This window comes from Callospermophilus lateralis, chromosome 6, assembly GCF_048772815.1.
Source record: "Callospermophilus lateralis isolate mCalLat2 chromosome 6, mCalLat2.hap1, whole genome shotgun sequence".
Lineage (NCBI taxonomy): Eukaryota > Metazoa > Chordata > Mammalia > Rodentia > Sciuridae > Callospermophilus > Callospermophilus lateralis.
In genome coordinates this window covers 48,423,867-48,442,735 of record NC_135310.1, presented here as the reverse complement: position 1 = coordinate 48,442,735, position 18,869 = coordinate 48,423,867, and the positions used below count along the sequence as shown (strand labels likewise).

Below are 18,869 nucleotides of genomic sequence, written 5' to 3'. Positions count from 1 at the left end.
TGCAGGAAGATTGTGGGTTTCAAGCCAGCCTCAGCAAAAAGTGAGATGCTAAGCAGCTCAGTGAGATCCTGTCTCTAAATAAAATATAAAAATAGGGCTTGGGATGTGACTCAGTGGCCGAGTGCTCCTGAGTTCAATCCCAGTACAGAGTTCTAATTTTAGGGACTTATTATTGTCAATAATACAATCAGTTTTTTCATATGTAACGTGTTCCACAAGTACATAAGAAAAAGAGATAACTTCTGTGTGCAGCTGGGTGCAGTGGTGCACTCCTATAATTTCAGAGCCTCAGGAGGCTGAGATAAGAGGTTCCCAAATACAAGCCATCCTCAGCAATTTAGTGAGGCCATGAGCAACTCAGTGAGACTCTTTCAAAATAAAATATAATATTTTATCCCTTGTTCTGTTTTGTTTCTCCCCTCCCTGGGGTTTTTGCCACATGCTTTTGTTTGTTCTATATTTTTAATGCTATTTTCACTACTGCATAGTTTTACAAGTTGTGTTGGTAGTTCTATCAGATCTCTACTTTCTCTTCATTGAATAATTAGGTTACTCTAATATTCTGCTATAACTACATGCTGCTAAGAATGTTCTTGAGTGTGTAACCTGGGCACATCTGCAGCAGCTTCCCTAGATTATACATCCAAGAAAGGAACTGCAAAGCCACAATGCAAGGATGTTCAACTTTATGGAGTGAGGCTGTATATTGTTAAGAAAGCATGTGTATCCAGTCATACTGATATCAGTAATGGATGCATTTTTGGTTTCTTATTTTATCCCTAGTAATTTTACATATCAGACTTTTAATTTTTTATCAATATGATAGTTGTAATCTCAAACTAATTTTAATTTGCATGTCCATACTCAGTTATGAGATTAAACATGTTTTTTTTAAACAGAGGTTTAAACTTTATTTTCTCTTTTCACTTTTTCCAGTGCTACACATCAAATATTAGATAATATCAAGGATGTTCAATTAATACAGTCTATGTAAACTAATTTAAAATATTTAACATATTTATAAATAATTAATTCCACTTTTTAGAAATTTGTCTTACATTCTTGCACACATGTGAACCATCATATAAATGATGGTATTAATTGAATTGAATTGAATTAATACCAAAAAGAATAAATTTGTAACCACCTAAATTTCCAAGACTAGCAGACTATATATGAAAATAATTATGATTCAATACGGTAATAAAATATTATGTAGCTGTTAAAAATTTGTAATAATAACCAAGGATTGCTAAAATTATTTTGTACTTCTCCTTGCAGGTTCTTTATGTCTACAGAAATCCTAAAGATATTTTGGTTTCTTTTTTTTATTTTACAAATTGGCTAGCTATATTAGAACCTTCAGATACACTTGACCATTTCATGGAAAAGTTTCTAGATGGAAAAGGTAACTAAGACTTTACTTATCAAGCAACATGTTTATGAAACAATGCTGCCAAAGGCCAAATTCCCTAATTTAGGAAACATGTTTTAGAGAGACAGGGAAGGACAATTGTAGACCATGGATGTTTGTGAGTAATTACTATTGTACATCAACTTAACCACACATGGCTTTTTTATCCTTGCCAGGACCATTGGGGATTGTCAAATTTGTGAAGCCAATTGTTTAGGAAATATTTTAACCAGACAATAAGAGGTGTAAGAATATTCTAGCAAGTTCATCTAACTAAAAATGTAGGTAGAGTCACACATTCCTGAATTGTTAAGAATCAGGAGGAGTTTCTGTGCTATGTCACGGACCTGTGGTAGGCTGTCAGGGAAGCTATGGAATTTTCACTCCACTTCTGAGGAGGATCAATAGATAAGAGAGTTGTGGAGAGTGGCATCAGGATCTCTCTCCTAAAGATTGTGGTCAGGTTCTGTATCATTGTAGATGGCTAATGTTATTATCCAGAGATCTTAAGGAATGGAAAAAATGAAAACATGTTTTCAGTGAAGGAAGCAGGTAAGAAATTTACCTTAAAAAATTTATCTTCAAACTTAGACCCTTGGGTTTTATTTCTGTATTATTGCTTTCTTTCAATATATACAACAGTTTTGCATAGGGAGGTTTCTATGAAAATCATGTGATTGTTTCCCAATACAGTACCCATTTAAAAACAGTAATATAGATGTCAGTTGGTAGGAAATTTTTATTTCTGAATAGCGATTGCTATTCAGAAGAAGAAGGAGGAGGAGGAGGCGGAGAAAATATAGTCTGCTGTTCAATAAGTGCAACATCTTCATCTATTTTTTCACTTCTTTTTTTCCACAGTGGAAGCAAACTGTTGGTTTGATCACATACGAGGCTGGTATGAACACAGAAATGACTTCAATATTATGTTCACGTGCTATGAAGATATGAAGAAGGTAAAATAAGAAGGCTATTTAAAAATATATGTATATATTCTCCTAAGCCCTTTCTTCTCTTGGTTTCTTCAAAACACATTCTTCTAGTCATTTTCATACCTAACTATTCTTTAGGCTTTTAATAGTGCAGAGAAGAGGGTGGCGTTCCTAATTTCCTGCCTGTCCCTTATTAATAGGTCTTCCTCAGGGCTGTGTTCTCACTATCCACAGTCATTATCCACAGTCACATTGCTATATCCACCACATATGGCAATGAAGGCATCTGACCCGTTTTGTCCTTCCATGATGTATCTTTCTGAATGTCCCTAGTTCCCAGTTCTGTATTTTTCTTTTAATCTGGGTTTAACTTTCTAGGAAATTTATTCACTAATATCTTCATTTCAATTAATGAGCTTAGGTCTATTTTAAGTCTGAAATCTGATAGAATTAATCCATCTTTCCTATGAACAGCTATTGCATATAGTATTTCTAGTTTGTTTTTATCCCCATTGCACTTTTTAATTGTGGTAAAATATCCATAGCTAAAATATACCATTTTAACTATCTTTTCAAAGTTATTTCACATGATCTTTATTTTATTTTTATTTTTATTTTTGGTTGTTTGTTTGGTTGGTTGATTTGGTTTGGTTGCTACTGGGGATTGAACCCAGGGGTTCTCTACCACTGAGTAACATTTCCTGCACTTTTTGATAATGGATTTCAGTATGGCATGTTCATGTATACATGTAACATATTTTGATCAATTCCAAACTCCCCCATATGCTCCCTTATTTCTCTTCTCAACTCCCTGACTCCTTTCTTCTTCTCTTATACATTCATGCCTTCTTTTTTCCCTCTAAATCCCACATAAGACAGAAAAAAATATGATACTTCTATTTCTGAGTCTGGCTTAGTTTGCTTAAAATGATGATCTCCAGTTCTATTTGTTTTTCTGAAAATGACGTTATTTTGTTCTTTAAGAATGTATAGTATTCCATTCTGTACATATGCCACATTTTTTCTTTATTCATTTATATGCTGATGGATATATTGCTTTATTTCAATATATAGAACAGTTTTGCATAGGAAGGTTTCTATGAAAATGAATAGCTGTTTTTCTATGTTGAATATTGTGACTCTTGCTGCTATGAACATGAACATGCATGTATCACTGCCGCAGTCTGGCTGCAGCAAAATAACCGGGGGATGATGAGCAACTTGTGTACATTGACACAGCAGGAGAGGGAGCAGTTTATTGTAGGACAGGAGGGGTATATATACATTCCACACAGCTTATCTTAATTAACATAAACTAGATACAGCAGTCAACCAATAAGGAATCTCCACACTTAATGGCTTGCTGGCGTTACTTCACAAACCACTCCCTCTGGCAAAATGCCAGGCACCATCCTGACTTGTTTATAGACCTTAACATATCACTATATGCTAACTTTAATGCTTTTGGATAAATTCAAAGGAGTTGTAGAGCTGGGTCATATGGTAATTCCATTTTTAGTGTTTTGAGGAACTTCCATACTGATTTTCATAATATCTGTACCAATTTGCAGTCCCACCAACAGTACATAAGGGTTCATTTCCCCTCTCACATTCTTACTAGCATTTATTGGGATTTTTTGTTTGTTTGTTTGTTTTGGTTTTGTTGGTACTAGGGATTAAACCCAGGGGTACTCTACCACTGAGTTATACTTCCTGCACTTTAAAAATTATTTTTTGATATTGGGACAGGGTCTCACTAAGTTGGTGAGGCTGGCGTTGAACTTACCATCCTCCTTCCTCAATCTCCTGTGTTACTGGTACATTCTGAGTGGAGTGAAATGGAATTTCAGTGTGGCTTTGATAAAGGGATAAAGATATTGAACATTTTTAATGTAATGGTTGGCCATTTGTACTTCTTTTTGAAATGTCTGTTTGGTTCATTGCTGATTTATTGAATGTGTTGTTTGGGTGGGGGTTATTGTTCTTTGTGAGTGTGTGTGTGTGTGTTATTTTTAATTCTTTATATTTTCTGAATCTTAATTATCTGTCAGAAGTGTAGCTGCCAATGATGTTTTCTCCTTCTGTTGGCTCTCTCTTCAGGCTGCTAATTGTTACCACTGCTGTGCATAAGCTTTTTAATTTGATGCAACACCATTTGTCTAATTTTGCTTTTATATCTTGAACTTTAGGATTCCTATTTAAGAAGTCATTGACAGTGCCTGCAAGTTGGAATTTTTCATCTATACTTGATTGTGTTGTGTGTTTACCTGTATGTAACTCATGTATCCTTCAAATACTGAATATTCTTTCATAACTATGACTCTTCCAGGACCTCAGAAGTTCAGTGCTTAAAATCTGCAATTTTCTTGAAAAATCACTGAGTGAAGAAGATTTGGATTCTGTTGTGAGACAGGCTGAATTTCAAAACATGAAGTGTAATCCACTAGCAAATTATAAAGACATTATAAAACATAAGGTTGGAATTAGAAATGATGAGAGAAATTTCCTGCGCAAAGGTAATTCTCAGGGGTTTATAGTAGCAAAAATATTGAGAGTTCTTTTGGGTCTTTGTAACCTACGAGAAAAAATCAGTGCTTCCAATATGTCTCTTCCAGTGATAATGATATTTGAGAACAGAGAAGATCAATCATCCTAACTGAAAGTAGACCTGGAGTATTTTTCAGGGAACCTAGCTGTATTTTAGTATGCAGTCTGACAATTTAACTTGTTTAACAAATATTTCCTTCTTTTCTTATAGGTCACATGACCTACTCTTTTTAAATTTTGTTATTGTCTTATGTGAAAGCAATGGATATATTAAACCAGTAGAACAATAACCTTTTTTCCTTTATTTCTTCTAAATATTCCAAGTAAACTTAATGCATGTTTTCTTAAGGGAGAGGATGTTTGGAATATTATTTCCTAAAAGTCAGAGTGCTTCCTCACAAAAAAGTAGTGCAATATCTTCATAGTATTGTCTGCTATGAATTTAATTACTTCAAAAAATAATTAAGATCTCTATTTTCGTATAATCTATTATATGCCAGGAGTTGTTAAGAATAGATATATTTCCCTCTTAATTGATATTCTTTAAGTTCACAGTTTTTAATTTAAACATTTAACTTACTACATTCTAAACCATAATTTGCCTTCTATTTTAATTCATATTTTATTTTGTAGCATTCATAATTTAACAATATTGTGATAAATGTTGATTTGTAAGTAATTATTTAAGTATTTTATATAAATTAACTTAGATATTTAGTTTTTATATTTTTAAAATTAATTAACTAATTTGTTATATATGACAACAGAATGCATTACAGTTCATATTACAAATACAGAGCTCAATTTTTCATACCTTGAGTGGTATAAAAAGTATATTCACACCATTCATGTCTTTATACATGTACTTAGTTAGGGTAATGATGTCCATCTCATTCCACCATCTTTCCTACCCCCATGCCCTCTCTCTTTCCCTCCCACCCCTTTTCCCTATGTAGAATTTGTTTAATCCTTCCTTGCTCCCCCTCCCAACCTGACTATGAATCAGCCTCCTTAAAATCAGAGAAAACATTCAGCATTTGTTTTGGCGGGGATTAGCTAACTTCACCTAGCATTACATTCTCCAACTCCATCCATTTACTTACAAATGCCATGATTTTGTTCTCTTTTTTTGTTGAACAATAGTTCATTGTGTAGACATACTACATTTTCTTTATCCATTGATCTACTGAAGGGCACCTCTCCTTTGGTTTCACAGTTTAGCTATTGTGAATTGTACTGCTATAAATATTGATGTGGCTGTGTCCGTGTAGTATACTGTTTTTAAGTCCTTTGAGTGTAGTTGAGGAATGGGATAACTGGGTCAAAAGGTGGTTCCATTCCCAGTTTTCCAAGGAATCTTCGAACTGCTTTCCATATCTGCTACACCAATTTGCAGTCCCACCAGCAATGTATAAGTGTGCCTTTTCCCCAACATCCTCACCCAACACTTATTGTTGTTTGTATGTATTCTTTTCTTTAGAACCAAAAGAGGCTTTTAATGCTGAAAAATACAATAACTGAAATTTTAAATGTTTTTATTAGTTGCTCAAGACAATACAATGATCTTGACATATCATATATTTGTTTCAAATGGGGTATGAATTCTCATTTTTCCATGTGTACAGATTGCAGGATTACATTGGTTATACAGCCACGTTTATACATACAGCCATACTAGTGTCTGTTGTATTCTGCTGCCCTTCCTATCCCCCCCTCCGCTCTCCTCCCCTCTCATCACCTCTCTCTACCCCATCTACTGTGACATATTTCTCTCTCTTTCTTTTTTCTTTCCCCTCATACCATCATACATGTATTTTGTATAACAATGAGGGTCTCCTTCCATCTTCCTTTCAATTCCATTTCTCCCTCCCATTCCCTCCCATCTCTTATCCCTGTTTAGTGGTAATCTTCTTCTCATGCTCTTCCTCCCTACTCTGTTTTGAGTCACTCCCCTTATATCAAAGAAGACATTCGGCATTTGTTTTTTAGGCATTGATTAACTTCACTTAGCGTAATCTGCTCTAATGCCATCCATTTCCCTGCAAATGCCACAATTTTGTTATCTTTTAGTGCTGAGTAATATTCCATTGTGTATAAATGCCACATTTTTTTATCCATTCATCTATTGAAGGGCATCTAGGTTGGTTACACAGTCTAGATATTGTGAATTGTGCTGCTATGAACATTGATGTAGCTGTGTCCCTGTAGTATGCTCTTATAAGGTCTTTGGGGTATAGTCCAAGAAGAGGAATAGCTGGGTCAAATGGTGGTTCCATTCCCAGCTTTCCAAGGAATCTCCATACTGCTTTCCAAATTGGCTGAACCATTTTTCAGTCCCACCATCAATGTACAGTGTACCCTTTTCCCCACATCCTCGCCAGCACTTGTTATTGTTTGACTTCATAATGGCTGCCATTCTTACTGGAGTGAGATGATATCTTAGAGTGATCTTAATTTGCATTTCTCTGATTGATAGAGATGATGAGCATTTTTTCATGTATTTGTTGATTGATTGTATATCCTCTTCTGAGAAGTGTCTGTTCAGGTCCTTGGCCCATTTGTTGATTGGGTTATTTGTTTTTTTGCTATTTAATTTTTTGAGTTCTTTGTATACTCTTGAGATTAGAGCTCAATCTGAAGTGTGAGGGGTAAAAATTTGTTCCTACGATGTAGGCTCCCTATTTACCTCACTTATTATATCCCATTTGTTGATTCTTGATTTTAACTCTTGTGCTATAGGTGTCCTATTAAGGAATTTGGAGCCCGATCCCATGAGATGGAGATTAGGGCCAACTTTTTCTTCTATTAGACGCAAAGTCTCTGGTTTGATTCCTAGCTCCTTGATCCATTTTGAGTTAACTTTTGTGCATGGTGAGAGAAAGGGATTCAATTTCATTTTGTTGCATATGGATTTCCAGTTTTCCCAGCACCATTTGTTGAAGATGCTATCCTTTCTCCATTGCATGCTTTTAGCATCTTTGTCTAATATAAGGTAGTTGTAATTTTGTGGATTGGTCTCTTCATCCTCTATTCTGTACCATTGGTCTACCTGCCTGTTTTGGTACCAGTACCATGTTGTTTTTGTTACTATTGCTCTGTAGTATAGTTTAAAATCTGATATTACTATACCACCTGTTTTACTCTTCCTGCTTAGAATTTCTTTAGCTATTCTGGGTCTTTTGTTTTTCCATATGAATTTCATGATTGCTTTTTCTACTTCTGTGAGGAATGCTGTTGGAATTTTGATTGGCATTGCATTAAACCTATAAAGTACTTTTGGAAATATGGCCATTTTAATGATATTAATTCTTCCTGTCCATGAACAAGGTATATCTTTCCATCTTTTAAGGTCTTCTTCTGTTTCTCTCTTTAGGGTTCTGTAGTTTTCATTGTATAGGTCTTTTTCCTCTTTTGTTAGGTTGATTCCCAAGTATTTTTTTTTGAGGATATTGTGAATGGGGTGGTTGTCCTCATTTCCATTTCAGAGGATTTGTCACTGATATACAGGAATGCCTTTGATTTATGGGTGTTGATTTTATATCCTGCCACTTTGCTGAATTCATTTACTAGTTCTAGAAGTTTCCTGGTAGAATCTTTTGGGTCTTCTAGGTATAGGATCATGTCATCTGCAAATTTAAGTTCTTCTTTTCCTATATTTATGCCTTTAATTTTTTTCGTCTAATTTCTCTGGCCAGTGTTTCGAGAAACATGTTGAATAGAAGTGGTGAGAGAAGGCATCCTTGTCTTGTCCAGATTTTAGAGGGAATGCCTTCAATTTTTCTCTATTTAGAATAATGTTTGCCTGAGACTTAGCATAAATAGCTTTTACAATGTTGAGGTAAGTTCCTGTTATCCCTCGTTTTTCTAGTGTTTTGAATATAAAGGGATGCTGTACTTTGTCAAATGCTTTTTCTGCGTCTATTGAGATGATCATATGGTTCTTGTCTTTAAGTCTATTGATGTGGTGAATTACATTTATTGATTTCCGTATATTGAACCAGTCTTGCATCCCAGGTATGAATCCTACTTGATCTTGGTGCATGATCTTTTTGATATGTTTTTGTATCCAATTTGCCAGAATTTTATTGAGGATTTTTGCATCGAGGTTCATTAGAGATATTGGTCTGTAGTTTTCTTTCTTTGAAGTGTCTTTGTCTGTTTTAGGAATCAGGGTGATGTTGGCCTCATAGAATGAAGTTGGAAGTACTCCCTCTTTTGCTTTTTCCTGAAATAGCTTGAAAATATTGGTATTAGTTCTTCTTTAAAAGTTTTGTAAAACTCTACTGTATACCCATCCGGTCCTGAGCTTTTCTTGGTTAGTAGTCTTTTGATGTCTTCTTCTATTTCCTCAATTGATATTGGTTTGTTTAAGTTGTGTATATCCTCCTGACTCAATCTGGGCAGATCATATGACTTAAGAAATTTATCAATGCCCTCACTATCTTCTATTTTATTGTAGTATAAAGTTTCAAAATAATTTCTAATTATCTTCTGTATTTCTCTAGTGTCTATTGTGATATTGCCTTTTTCATCCCATATGCTAGTAATTTGAGTTCTCTCTCTTCTTCTCTTTGTTAGCATGGCTAAGGGTCTGTCAATCTTATTTATTTTTTCAAAGAACCAACTTTTAGTTTTGTCAATTTTTTAATTGTTTCTTTTGTTTCAATTTCATTAATTTCAGCTCTGATTTTAATAATTTCTTGCCTTCTATTACATTTGCTGTTGTTTTGATCTTCTTTTCCTAGGGCTTTGAAATGAAGTATGAGATCATTTATTTGTTGGCTTTTTCTTTTTTTGAGGAATGAACTCCAAGCAATGAATTTTCCTCTTAGAACTGCTTTCATTGTGTCCCATAGATTCTGATATGTTGTGTCTGTGTTTTCATTTATATCTAAAAATTTTTAAATTTCCTCCTTGATGTCTTCTGTAACCCATTGATCATTCAATAACATATTGTTCATTCTCCAAGTGATGCAGGATTTTTCCTTCCTTCTTTTATCATTGATTTCCAGTTTCATTCCATTATGATCAGATAAGATGCATAGTATTATCTCTACTCCTTTATAATTGCTAAGAGTTTTCCTATGGCATAATATATGGTCTATTTTTGCGCAGGATCCATTTGCTGCTGAGAATAAAAGTATATTGCTTGATGATGGTTGATATAGTCTATATATGTCGGTTAAGCCTAGGTTATTAATTGTGTTATTGAGTTCTATAGTTTCTTTATTCAACTTTTGTTTTGAAGATCCTACAGTGGTGAGAGAGGTGTGTTGAAGTCACCCATAATTATTGTGTTGTTGTCTATTTGTATCTTGAACTTGAGGAGAGTTTGTTTTATGAACGTAGCAGCACCATTGTTTGGGGCATATATATTGATAATTGTTATGTCTTTTTGTTGAATGGTTCTCTTTAACAGTATATAGTGTCCTTCTTTATCCCTTTTGATTAACTTAGGCTTGAAGTCCATTTTATTTGATAAGAGTATGGCCACCCCTGCTTGCTTCCGAGGTCCATGTGAGTGGTATGATTTTTCCCAACCTTTCACCTTCAGTCTGTGTATGTCTTTTCCTATCAGATGAGTCTCCTGAAGGCAGAATATTGTTGGATCTGTTTTTTTTTTTAATCCAGGTTACTAGCCTATGTCGCTTAATTGGTGAGTTTAAGCCATTAACGTTTAGGGTTACTATTGATATATGGTTTGTACTTTCAGTCATGTTTGTTTATTTATTTATTTATTTTAAAATTTGGTTTGTTTTTCCTCTTTGATTAGTTTTTCCCCCTTTGCTGAGGTACTTCCCACTGTTGGTTTTGGTTGTTGTTTTTCATTTCCTCTTTGTGTAGTGTTTTGCCCAAAATGCTTGGCTGTGCTGGTTTTCTGGCTGCAAATTCTTTTAACTTTTGTTTATCATGGAAGGTTTTTATTTTGTTGTCAAACCTGAAGCTTAATTTTGCTGGATACAATATTCTTGGTTTGCACCCATTATCTTTCATCATTTGAAATATGTTGTTCCAGGATCTTCTCGCTTTCAGCGTCTGTGATGAAAAATCAGCCGTTAACCTAATTGGTTTACCCCTAAATGTAATCTTCCTCCTTTCTCTTGTAGCTTTTAATATTCTCTCCTTGTTCTGTATGTTGGATATCTTCATAATAATGTGTATTGGTGTTGGTCTGTTGTGATTTTGTACATTTGGCATCCTGTAGGCTTCTAGGTTTTGGACATCTGTTTCATTTTTCATGTCTGGAAAGTTTTCTAAAATTTTTTCATTTAACAGATTGCTCATTCCTTTGGTTTGGACCTCTATACCTTCCTCTATCCCAATGACTCTTAAGTTTGTTTTTTTTTATAATATCCCATATCCCTTGAATGTTTTGCTCATGGTTTCTTACCAGCCTTTCTGAGTTGACTAGACTCTTTTCGAGATAATATATTTTTGTCTTCATTGTCTGATGTTCTGACTTCTACTTGGTGTACTCTACTGGTGATACTCTCATTTGAGTTTTTAATTTGGTTTATAATTTCCTTCATTTCTAGGATTTCTGTTTGTTTTTTGTATAACTTCTATCTCCCTGTAGAGTTGTTCTTTTGCTTCTTGAATTTGTTTATGTAATTCTTTGTCAAAGTGATCTTTTATTGTTTGCATTTGCTGTCTAATGACCTCTTTAAGATTCCATTCCATCTGAATCAAGTATGCCTTGAATTCTTTATCTGACCATTTCTCTGATGCCTCTAGCATCTCCTATAAATTTAAGCTCTCCTGCATTGTTTGTGTTCCTTTTCTTCCTTACTTTTTCATGACGCTCACATTTCTTTCCAGCTCTGTTGGACTGATGTGTTACTATTTTCTCCTATAAATTTGTTTTGGTTTTGTATAGCGCCAAGATCTCTCCTTTGTGATGGGAGAAAATGTCTAGAGATGTTGAGTTTAATTGTAATTTAAAGTAAATTCATTAGTTTCATAAAAGGCATATGGATTCTGATGATGTATAGAGAACTGAGGTTTGGTCTTAGACTTTATGTTTAGGTCAGATGATGTGATTGTATGGAGGTTAGTATATCTTAGCTACCTTGGAAGATTGCTCTACTGAAGGGGGATATTAACAGGAGAATAGACAGGAGTATTTGGGGGTATCTAGGGACTTAGGAGTACTATAGACAGCCTCGGAACATTCACCTATTTGCATTTAGTGGATTACACATAATAAAAGTCGTAATTCTTGGGAGGAAAGGCAGGGGAAGGGGAAGGAAGAAATCAATAAAGTTTCTTCATGATAAACAAAAATGAAAGTTTGTGAACACAATAGCCTAATTGAGGTTTATCAACTTGTGCCCGTATCTCTTCTATCTCTGGGCACCTGGCGTTTGAACTCAAAGCCAGGAACCAATAAATGCTGTGAGCTGCACAGAATCCCCTTTGAACAGAGCATCACCAGTGACTAAGCAATCTCTATTGGTGCCTTCCCCCCAAGAGTTCTCAGAAAGACATACCTCTGCCTTGGGATAAGTCAAAGAAACCTGTAATAATAATGGTTTTTATCTTCTATCAAGCTAAACTGCAATAGTGGTACGTCTGTAGCCAAGTGACATTGACTTCTTTAGTTGATGATCATTGGGTTTCCATTTTTATAATGTAAAAATGAAGAAATATGTATCTTATAGGTTTTCATTGAGAATCATATTACATTAGATAATGGTAGCTTGCTAAGTATGATGTCTGTCATATAGTCAAAATATTTTTTTAAATCCTAATATACTCATATCTTTTAGATTTTTTTCTTCCTAAAGAATGGATAAGATTAAGTGGTGAAAGTCTAATATGGGGAACTGAAATTTAAATTTACTCAACTGTTGTGTTCCTAAAGGTCTTTTTAAATTCATTCCTAAGGAATGATAAGGTATCCAACCCCATGGAGAAGTTAAAAATTTATCTTGGATTGGAGAAGAGATTAAGATGGATTGGGATAACCTTTGCCATGAGAGTGTTCCTTATTCATAAGTGTTCTCTTTATGTGTTTATTCCATTAGGTACCATTGGAGATTGGAAACATCATTTGACTGTGGCACAGAATGAAAGATTTGATAGAATATTCAAGAGGAACATGAGAGACTTTCCACTGAAGTTCATCTGGGATATTAATGAGGAGTAGAATTGTAACCAAGTGTAAAATAATTATATAAAAATGTATTAATCAGAGGGTGAAATTTAACTTATACACTAACTTTCTACCTATCATTTAATTATTAATTCTAAAGCTATTGAATAGAATGAGTAAACTATGCTTAGATTAGTTGCCTTTAATTTGATGAATGCTTTGACATATCAAAGCTTAAATTGATTTGGGAGGTAGGCTACCTGGATCACCTGCTTTAAAACAGGAAAATAAGAAGCATAAAATGTGACTTGTTTCTGAAAGTCTTCAGGGAGTATTTGGTAGTGTGTATTTTTTCATTATAATGAAGTTAAGGATCAACTAAACATTAACAAGTCTATCTCTCACCCACATCCCACGTGGGCAGTAGAAATGGGTTTCCTCAGTGGAATGGGCTGGCTCTGGAATAAAGGCTGAGGAAAATAGATTGATGAAAAAAACTACAGAACACAGGAAATATTTTTTAAAGAGCAAGGACAGGATGGGCTAGCCCATCATACCCATTGAGCTTCCACACTAAAAAGAGCAAAATGGAACTCTTGATTGCTTTATTTATATTGGGAAACTTCAAAGGCTTTCCATGGAATGTTCTTTGCTGAAAAAAGTACAAGGTGGGCTATACAGTTTCTAACAGATTATGATCATTTGCAGAGCTACTGAGGGATCTTCCTGGTAGACTGGAGATAAAGATCATGTGCCTTTATCATGTGCCAGTTCCCAAGGAAAAACTGGAATCTCCCTGGCTTTCATACTGGGTGAAGACCCGCAAATAATTCATGGGTGGCTTCCTGCATCCATTGTTCTTGCAATTAAGCTTCAATTCTTTGGTTTCAAAAGTTTTGTGAGGTCTAGGGTTGTGGCTCAGTGGTAGAGCACTTGTCTCAAACATGTGAGGCACTAGATTTGATCCCCAGCACCACATAAAAATAAATAAGGTATTGTGTCCACATAAATCTAAAAATATTTGTTTTTTAAAAAATTTTTGTGAATATTGAAATGTAATAGTAAGCATAATATTTGAAGAAGTCATGCTGCAATCCATGCAGCAACAACAAAGGTTCTCAAGTAAGGGCAATGGGAGACAAAGAAAAACACAGACTTTTTTAAGCAAAGCTGGGGCCAGGTGGGACACTGCCCTCTGATGAAGGAACTAGCTCAGAACTAGCTCAGCATGTTTATTTATCAGGTCTCATTATCAGGAAGTCAAACCACAGAAGTTCTGTAATTGTTCAAGGCTTTTGAGTTATCAAATGGCTTCTGTGTGCACTAAAACATCACAGAGCTAGAAACAGTTTTATAACTATCCTGCTGTACCTAGAATACCTATTTCACTGGAACATCTGATAACTCTTAGTGTCAGAGCCAGATATCAAAGCCGTGCACATCCTTGCCTTTTGGCAAGGAATGTTTCCCAGGTCTGACTTTTGCCACAGAAATAGCCAATAACCGGGGCTCATCCACTCCTCAAAGTGGACTAGTTATTTACTGGCTCAGCCATTATGTATTTGGATGAAAACAAAGGTTATAACCATAGTGTATCATTCATTAAATCTATGCAACATAAAATTTAATAAATATTTAAGATAAACTTATTTTAAATACCTAGAAAATTACTTGTGTGTTTATAATTCTCAAAATGAGAAAAACATAAAGCATAAAAGCAGTAAAAGAAACCAAAAAGGAAAAGTTTAATAAATTTAAAATCACAAACATTTAAGAGTAGCACCATTCATAACGAACATCAAAGGGGAACAAACTGTATTACTCTGCTGTGCCCCTCCCCTGACTCAGGCAATGGCAAGGCCCTACTGAGGTGGATGGCGCAAGGCGTCCATCCTCTGGAGGAGCGCAGTATGTTTCTGGGAATGGGCTGGTATGTTTTTGTTTTCCTTTAATAAGTATAGTTGAGACTTTTCATATGACCATTAAGTATGAAGGAAAAAACATGACTTTCCCAATTAATGCAACTACTTCTAAAGAATAAATCTGTTTGCTCTAAATGCAATGATTCATCCGTGGAACGTAAATTGTTAATGTTTAATGGAAAACCCCCTGTAGGAAAAACGGTCAAGGAAGTTTTTGAGAAATTAAATTAAAATCTAGAGAAGAAGAATTAATGTTAAGAAGACAGATTAGCGCTTAGTACTGGGCAACTTGTTCTTGTTCCTGTGCACAATGGTTTGTGCTCTTGCTCTTGTTTGATTAAAATTAGTAGCCTCTCTTCTCAAGTTAACCACTTGCCATAACCGTGGCACCAATTCTAGTCAGTAAGTCAAGAAAGAATAGTCAAGGTATAGGACAATAGTCTGGGACATTTGTAACTATTATTAAAAGCTAACTAAGCAGAAACAGCTCAAAGCAAAACGCGAATTGAAAGTAAAAATGCTTGCTTATGCCTAAGCCAAGATACATTCTTCTTATCTAATTGTAACTATGTAATATTTTGTTTCTTTGAATAATAATTCCTGTTTTGTAACCACAAAGTACTGTGAGCCTGCCAAAATGAAAAGTATATATAATTAACTTCACAAGTAAATTTTGGGATTCAGCACCTTCACTTTTGTGTCTGTGTTGTTTCTCCACCCCCCTTTCTCCGACTCCTCACCATCCGTTTGTCTCCTGAAATACCCTGTTGGAGCTGGACTCTGACATTACTCAGATTTACAATATTGAAGAAAAAAAAAAAAAAAACGGGGCTGGGGATGTGGCTCAAGCAGTAGCCCGGGTTCGATCCTCAGCACCACATACCAACAAAGATGTTGTGTCCGCTGAAAACTAAAATAAATAAATAAATATTAAAGAATTCTCTCTCTCTCTCTCTCTCTCTCTCTCTCTCTCTCTCTCTCTCTAAAAAAAAAAAAAGAAAAAATAAGAAAAAAAAACCTTAGATAATCAACCCATAAAGAAGAAAGTTTTATTTTAGTCCATGATTTCAATGGTTTCAGTCATGATGTCTTTGCCCAGTGCTTATGGACCTGTGTCGAGGCATTACATTATGGTGGGGAACATGTAGAGCAAAGTTGTTCATCTCAAGGCAGTTGGAAAGTATACAGAGAAGAAGAGGAAGAGGCCAGGGTCCTAATATTCCCCTCAAGTACAAGCCACCATGACCTAACTTTAGTGCACTAGGCCCTACATCTTAAAAGTGCCACTATCTCTGAATATCATTAAGGGATGGGGAATAAGCCTTGAAACATTAGTCCCTGGTGGACACTTATCAAAGTCATTTGATAACAATGCAACATCTGTGTATACTCCAAAAAAGTAAATTATCACATTTCAAATGATGAAACTAAATATCGGTAATGATGAGTGAATTACAAATACTTGGAAGACATTAAAGAATTACAGAAACATATATTCAGTAGAAGAAAACCCTGACACAAATTTCAAGTTTCATTACATAAGACTCAAAAACACATGAAACTAATCTATGGTTTCAGAAGTCAAGAGAATATTTACCTTTAGGGGACAGTGGGGTAACTAGACAGATAAATAAGAGAACTCCTGAAATGTTAGGAATATTCTTTTCCCTGCTCAGTGCTAGACATTTTATGATTATTCACCTAACTTCATAGGTATGATTTGTGTGTTTTTCTGTATTTTGTAATACTTTTATAACATTTACAAAATAATTCATAATTATGAAAATTTCTAAAGAACAGGAAAAGACTTTCCAATCATTAAGTGGTCAAAACATTAATTCATAGTTGGTAAAGTTTAAAAACTGGAATATTCAATGTTGAAGAGAGTGGAGGGAAATAAATATTCTCATATATTTTTGTGGATATGAAAATCACTTCATTGCTTTAGAACAAAAGCAAAAGCATCAAATAACCATATTCTATGATCCTGTGATTTCATTTCTCAGAAACTTCTAAACTACTATTTCATTAACTCAATTTTCTGTAATAATAATGTTTCTTTCACTACATTTTTTATTGTTTCAGCTATAGAATACTTTTACATATCCAATACAATTAGATTACTTTTAATTTGGAGATAAAACATCTACTTATATCTCCATGGAGAACTGTCACCAGCTGGCCAGGCTGGCAACAAAAAACCACACAAACACAGAAGTACCTTTTGGGGGTGTCAGAGGCGGCTCTGAGACTTCAGTTCCTATGTTGGAGGGAAATGGGAGAAAGGGAGGCAAGAGGCAAGAGATAGGGCACACCTGAAACCCCCCTATTTATTGAGGAAAAGCCTTTCATAGAATATTCCACCCAAATAAGACAAGGGATTGGGTGGGGGCTTGCGTGGTGATGTCTTGTGGTCCCCCAGGTTGATTGACATCTTGGGAAGCCACACCCATCTCAGGTGCTGTGTTGGATCACAGGCAGAGCAAGAGGAAAGTCATACCTGCTGTGGCACAGCCCAAGAAGCACAGAACGCCTGTCCAGTCCCCTCATAGGCTCAAATGCACATAGCTCATACACACAGTCCATGGATGGCTCGCTATAGGGAACATAAATCTTTCATTTTTGAAACTCCTAGTACAGCTTTCTTAGTCAAATACTTTGTTAAAAAAGGAATAATTTATTTCTAACTAGCTTATGTTAAAACATGGTAGCTCATTAAAATGATTTATAGAATATTAGAAAAGGATTTTTCTTGAACTTATAAAAAACTAGAACCAGGCAGTAAGAAACAATCAGTCATTCACATAGTTTTCAGCTGTTGCTTTCCTTGTCTATTGGCCCTTACAAAATGAGGCTTGATGAAACTTATCAAGACATACCTCCCATAGTGAGTACTCTCAGGTAGGGCCAGACCACTGCTTCAGGCAGGAGGATGAACCCATGGGAATTTCATCTTGAACTACTCCGGGAGTTAAAACTCCACTTTTTGGCCTGTTTCTCATTCATCTCAGTACAAAGAGGTTTGTATTGATCTAACTCAAGCCACAGCATTAGGGCTCCAGTGCACAGTCTGCTTTACGTGAGCTATGTAAGCATCAATCATCTGATGGTCAAATCAGTGCATGATCGTCATCTGCTTTGGTTTGGCCTCAGTCTGCATTAATGTCAATATTTCAAGAGCATGTTTATTTTTCTTTTAGGTAATGAGGAACCCTCTGTCTTTCCAGATAGCACTATTGGCTTATACAATCATGACGACATATTGTGAGTGTAAATGTTTGAGTGTAAATGTTTACCTTCTTTTCTTGGAAAGTCAGAGAATTCTTGATCATTCTTGTTCTGACAGTTCTGGGAATTGAACCCAGTGACTCAGAAGCACCAGGTAAGCAATTTACCACTGATCTACCTCCTCAGTCCCAGTCTGAGAGCTCTTGGTGGAGCAATTAGCTTGACTTTCTAGACTGATGTTCCCGGTGGAAATGCCTCAGCTTCCAATGCCTATTGCTCTGCGGTCACTGCATCTAGTCATCCACTGGCCATTGTCCATGAAGCTGCTCCAATTGATAAAGACGTCTTTACACAGCAAAGGAAAGAAACAGTCACATGAAAGAGAGCATATAGAAGGGCATAAAATCTTTACCACCTGCACCTCAGATAGAGCATTAATCTCCAGGATATACAAATAACTCAAAAAACTTAACACCAAGAAAACAAATCAATCAATCAATCGATCAAAAACAAACCCAATCAATAAATGGGCAAAGAAACTGAACAGGCAGTTCACAGAAAAAGAAATATGATCGGTCAACAAATATATGAAAAAATACTCCACATCTCTAACAATTAGAGAAGTGCAAATTAAAAATACCAAGATTCCATCTCACTCCAGTCACAATTGCAACTATCAAGAATACAAGCAACAGTAAATGTTGGCGAGGATGTGAGGAAAAAGGGTCACA

At 35.3% G+C, this 18,869-nt stretch overlaps 1 protein-coding gene across 1 annotated transcript in view; it reads left to right on the top strand.

Annotated features, from left to right (window-relative positions):
* LOC143402373 (amine sulfotransferase-like) overlaps positions 1-15,537 on the top strand; it is a 29,526-nt gene extending 13,989 nt beyond the window's left edge. Inside the window, exons 5-8 of the mRNA XM_076859813.2 lie at positions 1,282-1,408; positions 2,276-2,370; positions 4,676-4,862; positions 12,921-15,537. Of these exons, the coding sequence (XP_076715928.1) occupies positions 1,282-1,408; positions 2,276-2,370; positions 4,676-4,862; positions 12,921-13,042 (531 nt within the window). The 3' untranslated portion in view covers positions 13,043-15,537. The remainder of the gene's footprint in view (positions 1-1,281; positions 1,409-2,275; positions 2,371-4,675; positions 4,863-12,920) is intronic.
* The last annotated feature ends 3,332 nt before the right edge of the window (positions 15,538-18,869 follow it).